Here is a 19,899-nt window from a genome sequence, read left to right on the forward strand (position 1 = left end):
TATTGCCCGGGTGTAATCCTGACACTGGTCTTGCGATAAAGGGCTGGACTCTGGCTTTACCTTACTTAGTGATTCATGTCCAGGCTTCTTAGACCAATCAATGTTGCCACAGCACTGACCATACGGGCTTCCGGGTGAGGATCTGGGATACCTGAGCTATGTTCTAGGACAGTACTTCTCAAAGTTTAGCATGCATACAGATCACTCAGAGATCTTATTAAATTGCAGGCTCTCATTCATTATGTCTGGGCGAGGGCCAAGATTCTGCATTTATAACAAGTTCCCACGTGAAGCCAATGCTGCTGGTCTCCAGACCACACTTTTTAAAAATTTTCTATCATTTTATTTATTATACTTTAATTTCTAGGGTACATGTGCACAACGTGCAGGTTTGTTACATATGTATATTACATATGTATACATGTGCCATGTTGGTGTGCTGCACCCATTAACTCATCATTTACATTAGGTATAGCTCCTAATGCTATTTTTTTTTTTTTAAGATGCAGTCTCACTCTGTTGCCCAGGCTGGAGTGCAGTGGCACGATCTCGGCTCACTGCAACCTCCGCCTCCCAGGTTCAAGCGAGTCTCCTGCCTCAGCCTCCTGAGTACCTGGGATTACAGGAGCATGCCACCATGCCTGGCTAATTTGTTTTGTATTTTTAGTAGAGACAGGGTTTCACCATGTTGGTCAGGCTGCAGACCACACTTTTAGCAGTAATAGTCTACTGAAAAATACTGACAGGACCTGAGTCCCTCCAGGGATGAAGGAGCATGAAATTCACACCCATTTGTATAAATTTGTCTCCATTCACAATTTGGACTAGAACTGAATAAGACTTCAGTTAAAAAACATATTCACAGTTAAAGATAAGCACCAGCAATCCCTGAGTGCGTCGTTGTTCATGGCTGTGCATTTTGTGTTCTGGAATAGATTCTGCAGCTTCCTAGAGGAGCAGACACTGAAAGTGCATAGACATATCAGTTGTCCCAAAGAAAACCCCACAAATGTGCACAGAGCCACTGAAGTTGGTTGGGTTACTATTACGGACTAAATGTTTTCATCCCTCCCCAAATCCATGTCATAATCTTAGCCCCCAATGTGATGGTATTAGGAGGTTGGGACTTCGGAAGATGTTTAGGTCATGAACATAGAACCCTCATGAACGGGATTACTGCTCTTATAAGAAGAAACATGCAGGGCCGGGTGTGGTGGCTCATGCCTGTAATCTCAACAATTTGGGGGACCAAGGTGGGAGGATTGCTTGAACCCAGGATTTGAAGACCATCCTGGGCAACGTAGTGAGACCCTATCTCTATAAAAAATAAAAAAAAGAAGAAACATGAGAGCTTGCTGCTTCTGCTTTCCACCATGTGAATATGCAGTGAGAAGATGGCTATCTGAAAGACAGGAAGTGAGCCCTCCCCAGACACTGGATTTACTGGAAGCTTGATATTGGACTTCTCAGCCTCCAGAAATGTAATAAATAAATGTTTGTCATTTAAACCACCGAATCTATGGAAATTTGTTATAACAACCCAAACTGACTAAGATGGTCACCGAGCCTGGGATTTGCTCATACCTGAAATTCATCTTTGATTTGGCTGGAGTTCGTCTGGGGGTCCAGCCTGCTGATATTGTAGTAGAGAGAACGGAACTCACACACAGGGATGGCAGTGTTGCCACAGAGGCACGCTTCCAGGATGGCATCGTGCACAAACACATACTGCTCCTGCAAAGTCAGAAGAGAGGGAATGGGGTGCCAGGTAAGAACAGTGGTCTGGTAATTTGTGGTCCACATTTAGTATTGTGGCTATGAAGAATAGACACTTGTCAATATATTGTAGAATCCTTACTTTTTATACTGTAACCCAAAGGACCAACTTTCCACGTTTCCTAATGATCACCTGAACTATGGTGGGTCTTGTTTCTTACAGAAGATGTAATAGCATAGTCACTGATAAAATGAGAAACTTCTAGACATGCTGTAGCAGTGCTCTTTGTGTCCAGCCCATGTCCCCTCAGCTTTCACCTTTACCTAAGGAAGGCTGCTTGCTGCAAACACCTGTGATTCTCTGCTGAAGGCAGAGAGGATACTTGGGCTGTGTGGAAAGTAACCCTCAAGCAGTGACAGATAGAGAGTTGAGGACGGAAATCTAAGTTCCTTCTCCCTTTAGGTGGAATCACTTGGACACGCATGTGTCTCAGAGTTCCCAGCAGAATTGGGTTCCAGTTGTCTAGCGTGTTGAACAGCTTGTTAAAGTAGCCTTTGTTTGTTTCCTTCCCCGCTCTGCCTCACTTTCCAATTCACCAGTCAGTGTGTCTTGGGATTACCTTCCAAGCAAATTTGCCCGCAAATCTTTGTCTCACAATCTGCTCCTAAAACATGTGTCATGTCTTCTCCTATCTCAATTATTTGTACCTGCTGTTCTCTCCTCCTGAAACTCCACTCTCTCTTTTCCATACCTTTAATGTTTCATTCTTTCTAGAAGGCCATCTGTTAATCCACCAGGCAGAAGTTGGTCTCACTTCTAGGCCCTAGATAAATGTTTGTTGAGTGACCTTTTCTGCAGAACTTGGTCAGTTTCTCTATAATGTGTGCTTTTCCAGATGCAACGTGATGCATCTGCATTTGAATATGTCTGTCGCCTCATCTGTCTGACTGCAACCGGCAAGCCTGCCTTCTGCATGCATGAACCTGGGAATAGATAAGCAGCCCTCTTGGCTTTAGTGCTAGAAGCCTGAAGACTGGCCTGTGTGAGTTAGCTCAGAGCCTATGTGTGTAAACCAATCAGTGGTGGTATTCACTGCAGAGTCAGAGGGGCTGGCTGTACCAAAGCCATGGGTCACTTCCCTTTGCAGGATTGATTATGTGCACAGTTCCTTATCTGTCCCAGCTCTGACTGCCCAGGCACCCAGAGGCTTCACTAGAACAGAAGATGGGCTCATTACGGGAATGATAAGCCAAGGCACAGAGTGGGATAGACAGAAAAGGCTGCTTAATGAGAGTGTGGTTCTGGCAAAAAAGCAGAGGCCTTTGGGGTCACATGGACCCAAGTTCTCCCACAGTCTGGTATGTGAGGTCTTAGGGACACAATTTCTTAGTTTCTTCTTCATTGATAAATTGGAGATAATACTAGGAGCTACACCATAGCTGTTTTGGAGGAGTAGAAACACTACCGCGACTAGAAAGAATGTATGCTGCCTGGCTCACAGTAGGTACACAACAATAAAGATTAATTCCTTTCAGTACTCTTAGGTTTGGGCTCTCTAACTACACAGAGAAGTGCTGAAGGTCTGCTTCTCCCTTGAGGGCAGGGGCTGTGTATTACATCTCTTGAAATCCCCAGCACCCAGCCTAAGTACTCAGTTACTTTGTTGATTAAACCATTCCCTGCAGTGACTGAACCATCGCTTGGCATGTAGTGGTCATTGAATAAATGCCAGTCCTTCTCTTTCCTCCTCTATCACTTCACCCAAGGCGAGAATGCTATTCAAATAATCCCCGAAATTTGTCATTCTGTTCCTGCTTGGATGGCCTCAAAGATGGAGAACTCGCCACCATTCTTCATTGGTGGAACTCCCTGCACTGTAGACCTCCAGGGTTGGCTGGGGCACCCTAGCTTCCACAGTAGTCTCTCCATAGTAAGCCACGAGTCTACTCCCTCCCACTTCTCTCACACCCAGGTCCCTTTCCATAGGATGCCCCTACCTATGGGTCTCTCAGTTCTATCATGTTTCTCCTTGGTCAGGGCTACAGGTGGCCAACGGTCTTGGTTCCTTAGGACTCACCTCTGTCTGTACCAGGTTGACCCTCTGGGCCCGGAGCTCACGCACGCAGTTGAAGATGTCCACCACCCCTTCATTCTCGGCCATGTCAAGCATGGTGTCAATGGCAATGAAGCAGCCAGTCCGCCCAGCCCCAGCACTGGAAGAGAGGTATAGTCTGTGTTAAGGATCTTTGTGGGGGACCTGCCCTGGGGAGGCCCCTAGCATTCAGCCCTATCCCCAAGGGTCCTGCTGAGAGGCCATATACAGCAGAAGTCAGAACTGTCTGAATCCCAACATTCCTGGGGGATCTTGAGTAAGCATCTAAACTTCGACTAAGCCCCAGCGGTCTCCTTTGTAAAATGAGAGAGTAGTGCTGGTCTCTGAGGGCTATTTTATCAGGACTGACTTATTTTGATGTAGTCATTTGGCAAAGGTTTACTCAGGGCTTACAAAATGCCATTGTTCTACGTGCTTTATAAATGTTACCTATAGATTTCCCTGTGAGGTTAAGAAGTTTCTCATCCCATTTCACAGGTGAGAAAACAGGCACAGAGGGCTTACCTTGCCTGACCGAGGTCACACAGCTGGCAAGTGGCAGAGCTGGAACTTTTACTCCAGCAGTCTGGCTCCAGATTATATGTTCCCACATTTCCTTTCTTAATATGTATAGTTTGTAATGCATGCGCAAACCACACATATACATGCCGTTTCCTTGTCTGATGGTTAAAATAATACATCTATATAGCATAAAATACCTAGCATGGTTCCTGGCATGCTGGAGATGTCTCATAGACATGTCTTTCCTATTTTGTACCCTTCTTTTCTCCTCTTTTTTCTTCTTCAGCAAATGGGTTGATGGATGGAAGCGAGAGGAGAGAGAACAGAGGGGAGGTGAATGACAGGACAGAAACTAGAGTTCTCCGAGCTGCGCCCAAGATGGAGAGTGGTTGGTGGAGCACAATGTTCAAAGGCCAGCATCTGGCTCCACCTGCGGCTGTTTTCCCAGGATCATGAAGCAAGAGTGTCATGAAACTGGAGCAGCTGACCGTCGAGACCCTTGTCAGGGATCAAGTTTCCGAAGCAAGAGCATCATGAAACTGGAGCAACTGACTGTCCGGAGACCCTTGTCAGGAATCAAATTTCCTAATACATACTTGATTTCTGGTCACTAGTGGCTTCTTTAGGAGAATCTTAGACCAAGTACAAAATAGCAGAGGAACTCAATGAGACTCTATGGGCCTTGGCCAGCCCTTTCTAGATGAGTGCTGGGCTCTGAAACATCAGTGCCGACCAAGAGGCACATAAGACATGGGCCTCACACATGTGCAGTTTTGGATGGGAAGGCCGGGCAGCCTGTCAAGGAGGCCCCCTTCCACTGCGTTTTCACATCTTGCATTTCTCATGGAAACAAGTGTCTTTGTCTAACAATGTGGATGTCAAAAGAAACACAAAGAGGAAGAGAGATGGAACAAAACAACAAAGCAATATTGGCTGATTAGAAATCCAAGGAGCAGAGGCCAGCAGCGAACCACTATCTACAACAATTTGGAAAGTACACCCAGTCGGAAGCAGAGTCTTCATTCATGAGCAAATTTCATGATGTAAGTTTGCTTCAGAACCTACTCCCCAAAATCCAGATGCGGGGACTCAAGAGACTCGGCCTCTGTGTCTGGGAGGGAGTATAGGGGGTCACTCATGTGTTTTTTCTTCAATGTTCATATGTTCAATGTTCTTCAGTATAAAGAACCAGCCCAATTTGGTTCTGAATTTTGGAACTATCAGTGGTGACCAAGTTGCCTAGTGTCTGTTAGCTTCAGATTTCTGATGCATTTAACATACCTCCCTGCAGGGTCCTTGTGAAGACAGAGCTGTGTTTATTTCAGCATCACATAGTAATCCAACACAGGGTATTTGAAGAGACCCCTAGGATTAAATCCTGGCTCTATTACTTACTAGCTGCGTGACCTTGGGCAAATGACTTAACCTCTCTGGGTTTCAATACTCATCTATAAAATGATGTTAATAATTAATAGATCTACCTCACAGCATTAATAGCCTAATATGTATAAATTGCATGGAATTACAATGAAAATGCATAATGCATACACATTGCTTTGTGCCTGGATACATAATAATTTCTCAATAAATACTGGCTATTATATTCAACAAATATTTATTGAAAATGTAAGATGCAGTAGATGCTGGGATTAGGAGTGGGAATATGAAAACATTGTTCCTTTCCTGAAGGATTAATAATCTGGGGAGGGGGAGAATACATTAAGAGGCAGAGAATAATGATACATTAGAGTGCTCACTACATGTCAGGCATTCTCTCTTAGGCACTAAGTACACTTAGCCAACCCATTTGTTAATAATTTTCAGAACAGACCTAGGAGTGGGTACCACTCTGCTCACATGCATTAAGATGACCTGCTATGGAGATACATAAGGCCTTAGAGCCATCATGCGCAGAGGGCCTGATAAACATTTGCCATTGTCTTTCTTTCTCCCTAACTCTTGATCTGGGTGCTGTTTGGGATATAGAGATGGGGGGATTAATGATCTATTGCCCTTCGATTGCTGTGAGATATAAAGCAGAGAATACATGCAAAACACTTAAAGAGTCCAGGAATTAGACAGTGCTGGGGCCCAGCTGGCCTTGGCCTGGGAGGATGACTCACAGCAGCGGGACCTTGTTAACCTGTTTACAGTGAGTCATCGGAGCCCCTCCGGGCCTTGGTTCCCTCAACTGTAAAATAGGAATAATAGTAACTGCCCCAGCTGCCTCACAGGGCTGTGAAATTCACAGCAAAATGAGCCGAAGGTGGCCACCCGTAAAGCACCCACCCCGGGTTATGAGGCATCGCTTTGTGCAGCCAACGCATTCTCTGCTTTCCGTTCTTGGAGCCATCGTGGTTGAGAACAAAACTGTCCAAGTGGGGGATGTGCACTGTGGTTAAAGACAGGGAGAGGTGAAGTCTCTTGAGATGACATTGGACTCTGCACATTTCTAAAATTCTGCTATCAAATAGCAGCTACCCTCAAGTCCTCCTCGACCTCCCTCCTTGGACGTTTGATTAGAACATAAAAATAAAAAAAAGATTTAAAAACCTGTTTAAAAAAAAAAAAAAAAAAAAAAGAGTCCAGGATTACCTCCTCATCCTCACTTGCCTTATCTGTGAAATGGGGTTGTGTAGCTACTATTGCTGGGAAGATAAATGGATGCTGTATGAGGATGGGGCTGGCTCTGAGACATCCACAGCTTATAGAGTCTTTCGTGGTCTCTTGACTGACACAAACTGCCAGGGAAGGGATGTGATAACTCAAGCATCCAAGGTCTGAAAAGATGGGCTGGCCCAAGGTCATATTGGAAGAGAGAGGCAATGGGAAGGAGGGGGATGCCAGCTGGCCGGGCTTCGGGTCAGGAAGGCCATCCTCCTCTAATTCTGGATACCCCTGACATGATACTTCATCTCCATTTGGGAGGATTCGAAGACGTGCCACTCATTCTCAATGTGACTTTCTAGGTCAGAGCTGAAAATCTCTCTTCTCCGTAATAAGGTAAAACCTGGTGCTGTCCATTTCTCTCTATGAGGGACCCTGCAGGCTGGCAATTGATTTTGAAAATAATAGAAATGAAAAGAAGCATGCTTCCACCAAGGCACCCTGCTGCCATGTCAAGGAGCTGAGGGCGAGTGTCTGGAGAAAAGCAGGTGAAATATTCCCACTCTGTGTTTACCTTCTCGGCACTTGAGTTTTTGTATATGTAAGATGGGAATGATAATAATGCCCACCTCTCAAGACTGGATGAGAAGTAAATTAAATAATGTGGGTAAAGTGCACATGACAGACGCAGCAGACGCTGCCAGTGTTCAGCCTGCCTCCCTGGTGACCTCACTGTTTTCAGACAACAACAACAACAATGGCCACTACTGCTCTTCCTCTTGTTGGTTGACCTTGCGACCAAGTCTCATCAGAAAGCATAGGGCATGGGGGACACAGGAAGAGGAGTCTCTAAGAGTAAAGCCACTAGAAAAGACAGCATGTCCCTCCCAAGAAAGCTGAGGTGCAGAGGCACACTAGGGTAGGTGGAGGACTTTTTTTTTTTTTTTTTTTTTTTTTGAGATGGAGTCTCACTCTGTCACCCAGGCTGGAGTGCAGTGGCGCGATCTTGGCTCACTGCAACCTCCCCTCCTGGGTTCAAGCACTTCTCCTGCCTCAGCCTCCCAAGTAGCTGGGATTACAGGTATGTGCCACCACACCCAGCTAATTTTTTGCATCTTTAGTAGAGACAGAGTTTCACCATGTTGGCCAGGCTGGTCTCGAACTCCTGACCTCATGATCCGCCCGCCTCGGCCTCCCAAGGTGAAGGACCTTTGACTTACCTGCAGTGGACCACTATGGGCCCTGCTTCTGGGGGGTTGAGGAACTTGACCTGGCGGACGAAGCCCAGAAGGCCAGTGGCGTAGCAGGGAACGCCATGGTCAGGCCAGCTGGTGAAGTGGAAGAGGCGGAGCTCCCGGATCTCATGGTAGCCTTTCTGAGGAAAGAACAGGCCTCTGTTCTTCCAGCTGCTGCCCTCACATACCCAACCCAGCAACACATGGAGCCACAGCTGCTGCACCGAGGAACCTCCAGCAGGGACAGGGGCCTCACAGTGTTAATAGGTGTTACTGCATAGAGCCATTCTGTGATCAGTTACATTTGGGAAACATGGGATTGTTATAGTGAAACTGATGGCTTTATTACAGGACTTCTCAGAGTCTTGAGTGTGCTCGTACACACACTGAATGCCTGGGGGCCACAGAGCACCCTAGGAAACCTTCTTTTGTTTGCCTAGGGGATGGTCTTTGACAAGTGTTTCATAGGAGGTGTATCGAGTAGAACGGATTTAAAGAAATGTTGGCCTTAAAGACCAAGTCCAAATTGTTTCCAGTGGAATCTGAGGCTTTCAGTGATTGAGGTCTGATGTTCTGTCATGTTCCAGCCTTGACTATGATAGTCTGTGTGGCTTTCAAAATGAATATAACTTAGTAGACTTCTTTATTAATTAGATTCTTACTTAGAATGATTAGATAAGATACGAACCAAACAAAAGCAGAGCTTCTCTGATTGATGGAGACAGAGTGGGGCCTAGAGCTCTGAGCGGTTCCCCTCCCCTTTCACATTCCTCCACCCCTCACAGACATACACTCCAGGCCCAATAGTAGTTTTCTGACTATTCCAAGGTCAGATCACACTTCTAAGCTTTTGCTTAGACAGTTCCTGCTACCTACTATTTTTCTGCTTAGCAATCTCCTGCAGATACCCAGAGAGCACTGAATAGGAAGAGTCTGATTTTTCATTCCTTCAGTTAAAAATCATTTACCAAGTGTGACCTGTGCCCAGCCTTGTGCTAGGTACTAGGAAGGTGAGAATAAAAGCCATAGCTCCTATCCCTGGAACAGCTCATGGCCTTGTCGGGGAGGCAGATGCCCAAGTGGGTAATTCTATTGAAGTGGATAAAGGAGTACCTGCTAACCTGATCTGAGGAGAGGAGAAATCAGAGAAGGCTTTCTGGAGGAGGTGATGCTTGACCCAAATCTTGAAACAAACTAATAGTGAAAATAATAGCTAACATTAACTAAGCATTTACTGTGTGTCAGTCACTCTTCTGAACACTTCAACATGCTAACTTATTTAATCCTGATAGAAATCCCTACATTTTTGTCTCCACTTGATGGATCAGGACACTGAGGCTGAGCAAGGTTAAGTGACACACCCAAGGTCACAGTACAACTCATAAGTTGTAAAGAGATGACGGGAACCCTGGCTGTCTGTCTCCACAGTCTGCACTCTTAATCATTCTAATACACCCATGTGTGAGTATTACCCAGTTGACAGGAGAAGAGGAAGGGAATCCAATGCAAGGGGACAGCATGGGCACAGGCCTGGGGACAGGGCTTAGCATGGCATGTGCAGAGAATCACTAGCAACCCAGGGCAATGCTAGAGGCAAGTGGAAGGCAGGCCATGGGGGACCACAGGCCTGGGGGTGCAGGAGAATAGATGAGAGCTGGATCCCAGAAGTCCTTGAATCTACATTAAGGCCTTTGGACTTTATCTCAATGGCATTGGGCAGCTACAGGGAGATTACACAGATGGTTCCACACAAGAGGAAGTGCATCATGAGACTTGCATTTTAGGAGGCTGCATCCTGCTACATGAAGAATGGATTCAGGTGGGTGGATCGGGGGTTGCAGAGAGGGCACTATTGGTGCCTACTCAGATCCCCATCACTGGGTCAGTGGACTCATTGCCAGCTGCTCTGAGTCGTGGCTGTACACAGCTCACAGTTACCCTCTTCTGAAGAGGACTGTTCTCAGCTGAACAGGAACACCCTCCCCTGGGGTGTGGCAGCATCCTCCAGTGACTGATGATAGTCGAGGGAGAATGACCAATTGGCTTGCCACTTGCTCAGTCAGCCCAGGACTGAGGGGTTCCCTGGTACGTGGGACTTTCAGTGCTAAAACCAGTCATGTTCTGGGAAAAAAAATTTTTTTTTTACCCTAAGGGGGGCCCCTGAGGCCCCTTTGCTTCAAGGTTGGACCAAGTGTGCGGTACCATTCATGTTCCAGGGCTCTCATGGGTTCAGGTGGAAGCAAGTCTCTGCTGAGGCCACATCCTCACTCAGCTCCTTTCCCCACTCCGTCCTGGCTCTCTCACCGCCTTCCGCCTGCAAACTCTCCCTCAACACACGAGCCAGGGCACCTAAACCCCTGCTGCTTCTGGCTCTGCTTCTGGGAAACCCAAACTAACATGGGGCAGGACTAGAGGCAGACAGTCCTGTTAGGAGGGAGAAACCAGAGGCCCAGTTTAAGGCCGTGATGGAGGAGCTGAAGGAGAAACCTTCAAGAATACTTGGACTTTTTTCATGCCATCCTCCAAATCAATTCAGTCTCAAGAAGCCCTCCTTCGAGCTCTTCCCACCTGTGCTGTGATGATTTATCAAGGATCCTCTCTCCCTGATGTGACTGTGCTATCTTCAAGGGCAGACAGCATTCCCTGTTTATTATTTCCAGGTTCCCAGCTCAGGAACCGATTTTGAGCTAAAACCACAGGCAATGTTTGCTGAGTGCCTGTCTGCGTGCTGTGGAGAGGCTGGCTAAGCCCAGTTAATCCTCAGAGGCCCTTGGGGTCTTTTAAGGGCATCTCCCTATGAGTAATATCTTCCCTCATGGTTGTTTAAAAGACAAAGAAAATGTAACCCAAGAAAGGACCATAATTCTTCAACATGGTTTGCTAGCTGCAATTCCTCAAGGCCTCCCTGCCCATGTCCCCAGTCACTCATTCCATCCTCGTGCATTCAACACAGATGTGACAGATGAAACTGGTATCCCACCTGTGTCCTCTTCCTTGGGCCTTTGCTCCCAGGCCTCAGCTGCAGGGACTGTTGGTTGCTACTGCCTCCCAATTGTCCCCTTCTCTGGAGACATGCCCTCAGTTGACAGGGGCTGGCCCACCCTGGAGGTTATCCCTCAGTGGATGGTCCACGGTCAGCAGACTGACTGATGTGGGAGCACAGAAGTCTGGCTTCCTTGCCTTAAGGGGGACAACTCTGTGGCATGGTTTATCCTTGGAGGTTCCCTGGGGATCACCTCTAGGTTAGACTTCACTGGAGCCTCTGCGCTTGGTTGGTGTCTTTCCTTCCCTCTCCTGCTTCCCACTCTCTTAGGAATTTTTCCTGGGAGAGCTCCCTTGATATACCTTATGTTCCTGAATCCTTGCCTCAGGCTCTGCTTCTAAAAAACCTGACCTAAGGCAACATCGAAGTCCCAATGGTTTCCTTCCTCCTAGTGGAGGAAGTTCACAGGCTTCCTGACTTTTTCACCCAAGACTGCGGACTCAGATGAAAAAGACCCTGAGACTTTAGGAGTCTGGGGGTTGGAGTGGGAGCTTCCGAGGGCAAACAGTATGTCCTAGGCCACTATGTATGCTGGAACAGTACTGTGTGCATGCTGGGCTCTAGTCTGCAGAGTAGCCTGTTTTGGCCCTTGCAAGGACTTGTCCAAGCCTCAAGGGCACAGCTCTCAAAGCATGTAAGTCCCCAATGCTTTTGCATCCTCAGGCCTGTGGCCATGTTGTCTATTCAAGTGGCTGGTTTTAGAGGAATGGAACCTGTGGTGTAATGGAAAGAGAAGTGTGTTACAGGGGCCAAGGTGTGATTCCTGGTTCTACCAGCCTTGCAGCTGGGCAACTTTGGACAACTGATTTAAACTCTCTGTGTCTCAGTTTCTTCATCTGCAAAATGGGGATAATAATAGCTCTTACCTTATAGGGTTGCTGGGAGGATTAACTGAGTTACTCTATGCAAAGCATTTAGAAAAGTACCTGGTTCAGTGAGTGCTCAGTAAATGTTAGCTATCATTATGATATAATAGTAATGACAGAATAGCAATGATTATATAATAAGTTATAAATATATGTTTTATTATTTGCAATCACATTCTTGCTCACCAAGCTTGTGCAGCCCTGGCCTCCTTTTAATGTCTAGACCAGCATTTCTCCACCTCGACACTACTGATGCCTTGGGCTGGAAAATCCTTTGTTGTCGGGGGCTGTCCTGTGCATTGTGGAATATTTATAAGCATCTCTGGCCTCTACCTACTAGGTGCCAGTACCATCCTAACCCTTCTCCCCCAAGTTGTGTTAACCAAAAGTGTTGCCAGACATTTACAAATATTCCTTGGGGGATCAAAATGCCCCCGGTTGAGACCACAGGCCTCGAACAGCTTGAGATCATTTTTTTTTCCCCTCCAGACTGCATGTTTTTTCCTTCTGCCTGGGATAGCTCTTCTTTCCCTTCTACCCTGCACTGGTTCCTCCTCCTTCATTCTCTGCCCAAACGCCTCCTCCACTAAGAGGCCCTCTCCTACCACCCATCCTCCTGTGGATTTCTGTCTCCATCCTTTGCGTATTCCTGTGTGACTTTTATCACAATGTGTTGTTATTTCATTGATTTGCTTATTGAATTCAGTTTGTCCAGCCTACTAGATGTGGGATCCATGGTAGCAGGATCCATGTCTGCCCTGACTGCTGATCTGTTGCTGGTGCCAGGCATGGGGCTGGACATAGAGCAGACCCTCAGTCACCACGTGTTCTGGATGAACAAACAAGCCAGTTCTCATGGTGGACCGGCTGCCCACAGCCTCTGGGAAGCTTACCTTCTGGACTGTGAAGGTGCGTATGACATATTCTGCCAGGGGCTCTGTTTCAATCAGGGTGACTTTAATGTCTCCATAGACCTCCGTGTCATCTGGCCAGTATCGCACACATTTCACCTGTGGCCAAGTGAGAGACAAGAGACAGAACAAAGACAACGATGCATAAGCACATGGCTGAGTGTGAGCAGCTGTCTCATCTGGTCGTCCCATTCAAATAAACCCAAGGGTGACTTTGGTGGCATTTCAGTCCACAGGGTTCACAGCTGGCCAGGGATCAGCAAGCTGCACAGGGCTAAGCTCCCTCCCAGAGGCACTAGAGCCATTAGAAATAATTGTAGTACCTTCTTTTGCAAAGCTCCTTGTAATTTTCCAATGCATTATCACACTACGTCATCAAATAGAACAAGGTGAGATAGGTGGGTGTTACTAGCCCCACTTCACAGATGAAAATAACACTCAAGTTCAGAGGTTTGATGACTTGTCCAAGGCCATGTGGCCAGTTTGGGGACTGACTGAGTCCCCTTTCTGCTCTGTCAGGGTGGAGCAGCTGAGTATTATCAGCTGAGCAAAGATGAGAATAAAAGGTGGGAAACAGGAGGTGGAAGCAGAAGTGGTTGGGAGGTGGACATCATTAAGAGGTGGCAGGTGGGAGTCTGGAAGGAGAAAGGCTCTTGGGTGGGGAAAGGATGGCAGGTGCTGGACTCCAAGGGAAGATGCGCAGCTCCTCTCTGACCCTGGACGCGAGCAAGCCTTTCCCCAGTCGACTGTTTAAGTCACACTCATGGATGAAAAAGAGATAATGGTTTTCCCCTTAAAAGAACAAAAGCATGATTACCATTCCGGGGGACGCTGCACGGCCTAGAGTGGCATTTCCCACAGTGTGTTCCGCTGGGTGCTAATAGGTGTTAGGTAAAAAACAAGAAACAAAAAACAAACAAAAAAAGGTTTTGTGGTCAAATGAGTTTGGGAAATGCTGTATTACACAGTTAAATAGGTAGCTTTGCTACAGGACTACTCAGCTTCTTTCGCATGCTAGTGCTAATGTGTTTTGTGTTTTGCGACTCTCCAAAAGGGGCACAGAGGACGCAGCATTTCCCAAACGTATTTAACCATGGAACCCTCTTCTCACTAAGCATCCCGCAGACTAGCATCCCATGGAACCCACTTAGGGAAACACTGGTATAGTGCAACAGGGCATGGGGGCAAATGGATTCATTGCTTGGTCCTAACACTCAGTATCTGGGTGGCCCCAGAAAGTGCTGAAACCTCTCTGAGCCTCAGCTTCCTATCAATAATGATAGCTAACATTTACTGACTGTGTACTGTGTCTACCATGGCTCACAAAGTGTTCCGCAAATACTTTACATGTATTATTCTAACGACTTACCAACACGACTTTATGAAGTAGGTATTATTATCCCCATTTTGCAGACGAGGAAGCATAGGAAAGCTAAGAAAATTGCCCAAGGTCAACTGTTGGTAAGGGACGGAGCCAGGATGCAAACCCAGGGCACTTGAATAATAACTAGGAACATGGGCTCCTATGATTATTTTAAGTTGCAGGAATGCACAGGAAGGGCCTGGCACAGTGTTTGACACTAGCAGGAGTTTAAGAGATTGCTTTCCTCCCCAAATCCAATTTAGATTTATGGTCTATCCTTCGAGGAAGTCTGTTTCCAATGTGGGATATATTGTAGAACAGGCTGAAATTTGCCTCAGAATCCTGGGCTGGCCTTTATGTCCACAGTAGCTGCACCCTGGGCCTGAGTCCCTGGGGAACAGTCTGAGTAGAGTGACCACGAGCACTGGAATGAGAGTCCACTGTCAAATTTTGTGCCTAGGTTTTGGCTGAGTGACATCAGGGTAGGTACTCTACCCCTTTAGGTCTCTTTCCTCATCTGTAAAATTGAGTGATGGACTAGATAAGGGTGGACTCATGGATAAAGTCTCACCTGGTCCTAAATTCCCATTAGGCCCTGAGATGTCCATACCCCTTTACTGGATTACAAAAGCCCAGATTTTCTCCTTCCCATCATCACAGAGACCAGAATTCATCTTTATGAATTATCCGTTTCTTACCCAAGCAAAAACTTACCTGCCCACATTTTAGTTAGTTCACATGGTGTGTAGAGAGCCCTTTTAATTCTAGTGTTTGTACACCTTGCCTTTAAACTCAGCAGCCCACCCACATGCCAGAGTTAACCAAGTAGGCAAAAGCAAGCTGGGAATAGCAGTCCCATTTCTAAGCCCCAGGAGTAGTTGAGGACCACCTCAGAGAGAGTTGAGATGGAGCAGAGCAGGAGACCAAGATCTGAGCCCTGAAGAACATCAAGATTTCTTGAGGTCAGGGGAAGAAGAGCAGGTAGCAAAGGGTTGGATGCCACTGAGGTTGAGTAAGATGAGAAGAGAGAAGTGGAGACTGGATTTGTCGACATGAAGGATGCGAGTGATATTGACAATATCACTATTGGTGGGATGGAGGGAGGAGCTACGCTGGGGTGGGTAGAAGAGAACATGAGTGAAGAAACAGAGCCTCTCTGTGAGTCTTTAAAGTTTGGCAGAAAAGCAGGAACAAGAAGATACTTTTATTTACCTTTTCCTTTCTTTTTAAGATGGAAGGTACTGGGCATGACTGTATGCTAAGGGGAACAATTTGGCAATGAGAAAGAGACTTATTTTGCAAGCGAGAAAGGGAAAAATGAAAAAAATTATTGAGTAGAATCTGTGATCCAGGCACGAGGTTTGCCTTTGGAAGGGCAGAGACATGGCTTCTGTTGTATTAGGCTGAGCTATAAGAAACAGTTGACATTCGACCATTTGAGTCAACAAAAACAGCCATTTCTTACAGTCAAACCTGACAGCAGAGGAGAAGAACAAGAGGATGGTTGTAGATACAAGTAGGATTGTAGCTTTATGGTGTGACGATGAGGGAGTGCATGACTGATGGTTTTAATTTCCTCAAAATATATGAGATGACATCATCAACGGAGAGTGAGGGTGGAAAAAGGGATGAAGGGGATTTGAAGGGAAAGGACATTGCTTGAATGTGGAATAGGAGTGATGACATCTCCCTTGTAGGTTGCTGTGAGGGTGAAATATTGACTAGGAGGCACTTAGCACAATGCGTGGAACAGAGAGATGTTCGAGAGGGCATCTCCAGCATCCTCTGCCCAGGCGAGTGCAGGAGAGGCTTACCCTGCCCACTTCCACCAGGTTTGTGACCATGACGATGCTGGCAGAGTTCTCCTGCCAGATCATTCTCCAAAAGTCCTTTACGGTCTCCTGCATTGGACCTGACAACAGAGAAGGCAGTGAGGTTAGAGAATGCAAGTGCAAAGCAGCAGCTGAGAAGATTTGTCCCTCTGGTTGGTCAAGTCTCCATACTGGTGAGCAGAAGTGAGGCCGGTGATCCTTGTTAAGACACCAAGTATCTGAGACATGGGCCTGAGACATGTGAGCCTGATGGGGACAGATTAGGGTATGGATGGGGAAAGCCTCATTCCAAGCTCTCACAATCTGCAGCATCTACTGGAAATGTTGGCAGCCTCTCCTCTCTCTTCTGTACTCCTCCTGCTCAGACCCTTCCTACCAACTCCACGTATCACCTTATCTGGACTGTATTATGGCCTGAGGGAGTTTTCAAAAATTGGGCTCCAGAACCTCCATGACAGACAGGAAGGCAATTGGGGTGGGGGGTGGAGAGAGCTGCTGGGTGCCAGATGCTGAGAACAAAAACAGGAGATGCCTGATTTTGAGCTTGACAAATGCTGGAGGCATTCCTCTAGAGCCTGAACAGAAAGGAAGAAGAAGAAAAAAAAAGACAAGGAGCAGAAAATAGGCTCTGACAGTCCAAAGCAATTTCTTTGGAAATTACTCTTTCAATGTCCTGGGCCTTCGTCATTTTTAAAATTACAAAAGTAATACGTGTGTTTGATATAAAAGTTTGAATACCATTTTTCTATATTTATATGTATATGTGTATATTTACTGTAATAAGCATCAAACCTATTATATGTATTTTCTGATACCCTTAAAAATTCTTACCAAGCATAATAGTTTTAACAGCTGCACGGTTTTCTATAATATGGTGGTAACACACTTTATGTAAGCTATGTACCAATTGTTGGGCATTTAAGATTTTTCACTTTTTTATTCCTATTATAGATAACACCGTGAAGAATGTTCTTATATGCGTCATTGTCTATATATATAATTATCTGCAGGATTTTTTTTTCCAGAAGGGTTTGAAAGGTATGATCACTTTTAAGCCTTCTGAAAACGTACTGCCAAGTTACTTTCTAGGGCAGCCAGCTGCATGTCTGTTATGGGCACGCCATCTATCATGGAGATAAGGCACCATCAGCTTGGGCCTCTCCCTCCTGACCATTTCCAAGTGACAGCTTCTTACTCTGTTACTCATGGGCCTTTCTCCTATAGTGAAACTTGCCACCATTTTCCTTCCCAAATAAACAAATGAACAATCTCAAGGACCTCTGGAGATTCTTCAGCCTACCCCTCCGTGACTTCTTTGCTGGTGGAAACTCATTCCTCTCCTCCAGGGCTGTTTAGTGAAAAAGGAGGGTTGGAGTATCAGATATAGGAGGAGAGGACAAAAGCCTTGCATTTAAGAGAGCCCTTTCCCTTGGGACCCCTGAAGCCTCTCTGAGGCACTAGGTGGAGGGAGGGCCCTTACCTTGAGTTGCGATGTAGTGCCGAGGTCGATGGTATCCCTAGATAACAGGAGAAAAGCACTGAAAAGTCTGTTGTCAAAGCTTGAAGACAGCACAATATTAATAAACATCCTCTCCGAGTCTTTATTTTCTCATGGGCAAAATGAGAACAGCATCAGTTATTCTCAGAGAAGTGGCAAAGGTTAAATGAGATGTTGCACATAAAGCGTGTAGTAAGTCACTAAATGCTGGCTATTCTTGTAGTTACTTGTGAGGTGCCTACATAGGCTTGCCTTGGAGCCAGTGGCACTGGGAGCAGAGATTTGATGGGCATCACTTGTCCTTATGCACCCAAAAAGAGGTAGAGAAGGAGTTTTCAGGTTTATGGGGAGCATCAACCACCAAAAAGTCTTTCTTGAGCCATGATTTTATGAAGAACACTGTACAAGACCCTATGGGACACCCAGAGAAGAAAAAGGAAAAAAAAAAAAACAATTCAATTGTTGACTCCTTCCATTGTAACAATTAGAAAAAGGAAATTGAGAAGTATCCCACATTGCTTCTCTATGCCAACATTCCTGGGCTTGGAATTGAAGTCCCAGGTACGGAGAAGACCTTATGAAGGTGTGACTTGGGAGACCCATAAAGATACCTGCAAATTCAAAGACCAGTTTCTAATTTCTGTGTACATTTCAGAGCACTACAGTAGGCCTTGCTGTACTCTGGCTGGGGAGTACCCTGCTGCCCCATAACCTTCATCATTGGAGAAGAGGTTGAAGGTGACCCCTCTTTTGCCTGGGCATGGCATACATGGAGTGTCCTTTTTCCAGTTACAGTCATACTGAGTGGAATTTAAGTTTTGGAGACAGACGTGCATTTAGTGCAGAACACTGAATGCAATTCGTATTTGTTAAATAAATACATGAGTGAATGAATGAATAGATGAATAAATTTTTTAAAGAACACAGATGCCAATTATGGACCCTATCAATTGAGAGATTGTTGACAGTCCTGAAATCCACTTAGCTTTTATGGTTAACCATGTCCAGAGAAAATAAGTCCTCACGTTTGATGGACACCTGCCTTTGTCTTAGATGTTGCTGACCAGTCTTTTTGTGTTGTTGAGGTGGATGAACTGCCTTGAGGCCACTTTCTTCAGGAAATAGAACTGCCATCTGTATGGTTTATGGTGCCATAGATGTGGCATCTCTAAAGTTCTAGACCCACTTTCTGATTCAAAGACAAGTTTCTGAGTCCCTTGTACATTTCTGCACCTTTGTGTTTCAGTTGCTCAATAATGATTTTGCAGGCACCTTCCAATTGCTGGGCCTGCTCTAGAGTTGGAGGTCGGCACCAATCCAGGGGCAATGTCATGACCAGAACTGTTGGATTAACCAGTTAATGAACAGCCCCACTTAAAGTCTGTGCTTGAGAAATCCTATGTACTTAGGTTGTCAGTTTCTTAAGGACGAACACTCCCTACTAAGCTTAAATTTTTTCCCACAGAGCTCAACACAATGTGAGACTCAGAGCAAATACCCAATAAACAAGCTGTTGACAAACCAACTAGGCAGGCAACATAGCATGGTGATTATGCGTGCCATGGACTCTGGAACTCAGCTGCCTGGGTTTGAACACTGGCTCTGTCCCTTCTAGGGTGTGTGGTCTGGGGCAAGCTACTTAGCCTCATTGTGCCTCAGTTTTAAAATTCACAATAGCAAAGATATGAAATCAACCTACGTGTCCATCTCAATGGATGATTGAATAAAGAAATTATATAGTATTCAATATGTATATTATGGATGTATATGAAGATATATATATATGGATATATATACACATGGAGATATATATGTATGGAGATATATATATGGAGATATATATATACACACACAGTATTCCATGGTGTGTGTGTATATACACACATATATATACACACACACCATGGAATAGTACTAAGCCATAAAAAATAATGAAATCATGACTTTTGCAGTAACATGGCTACATGGATGGACCTGGAGGCCATTATCTTAAGCAAAAAAACTCTCAGAAACAGAAAGTCAAATACCACATGTTCTCACTTACAGTGGGAGCTAAATAATGTGTACATATGGATGTAGAGTATGGAATAGTAGACACTAGTGGCTCAGAAGGGTGGGAGGGTAGGAGGGTGGTGAGAGGGATGAGAAATTTAATAGGTGCAATGTGTACTATTCAGGTGATGGTTACACTAAAAGCCTATACTTCACCACTG

The 19,899-nt window shown here is 45.7% G+C and overlaps 1 protein-coding gene across 1 annotated transcript in view; it reads right to left on the reverse strand.

Moving 5' to 3' along the window:
* PTPRT (protein tyrosine phosphatase receptor type T) overlaps positions 1-19,899 on the reverse strand; it is an 812,457-nt gene that overhangs the window by 22,644 nt on the left and 769,914 nt on the right. Inside the window, exons 21-26 of the mRNA XM_030915349.1 lie at positions 17,669-17,705; positions 16,171-16,268; positions 12,976-13,092; positions 8,159-8,313; positions 3,795-3,930; positions 1,585-1,734 (exon numbers count right to left, since the gene is read on the reverse strand). Of these exons, the coding sequence (XP_030771209.1) occupies positions 1,585-1,734; positions 3,795-3,930; positions 8,159-8,313; positions 12,976-13,092; positions 16,171-16,268; positions 17,669-17,705 (693 nt within the window). The remainder of the gene's footprint in view (positions 1-1,584; positions 1,735-3,794; positions 3,931-8,158; positions 8,314-12,975; positions 13,093-16,170; positions 16,269-17,668; positions 17,706-19,899) is intronic.

Source organism: Rhinopithecus roxellana, chromosome 13 (genome assembly GCF_007565055.1).
Source record: "Rhinopithecus roxellana isolate Shanxi Qingling chromosome 13, ASM756505v1, whole genome shotgun sequence".
Taxonomy (NCBI): domain Eukaryota; kingdom Metazoa; phylum Chordata; class Mammalia; order Primates; family Cercopithecidae; genus Rhinopithecus; species Rhinopithecus roxellana.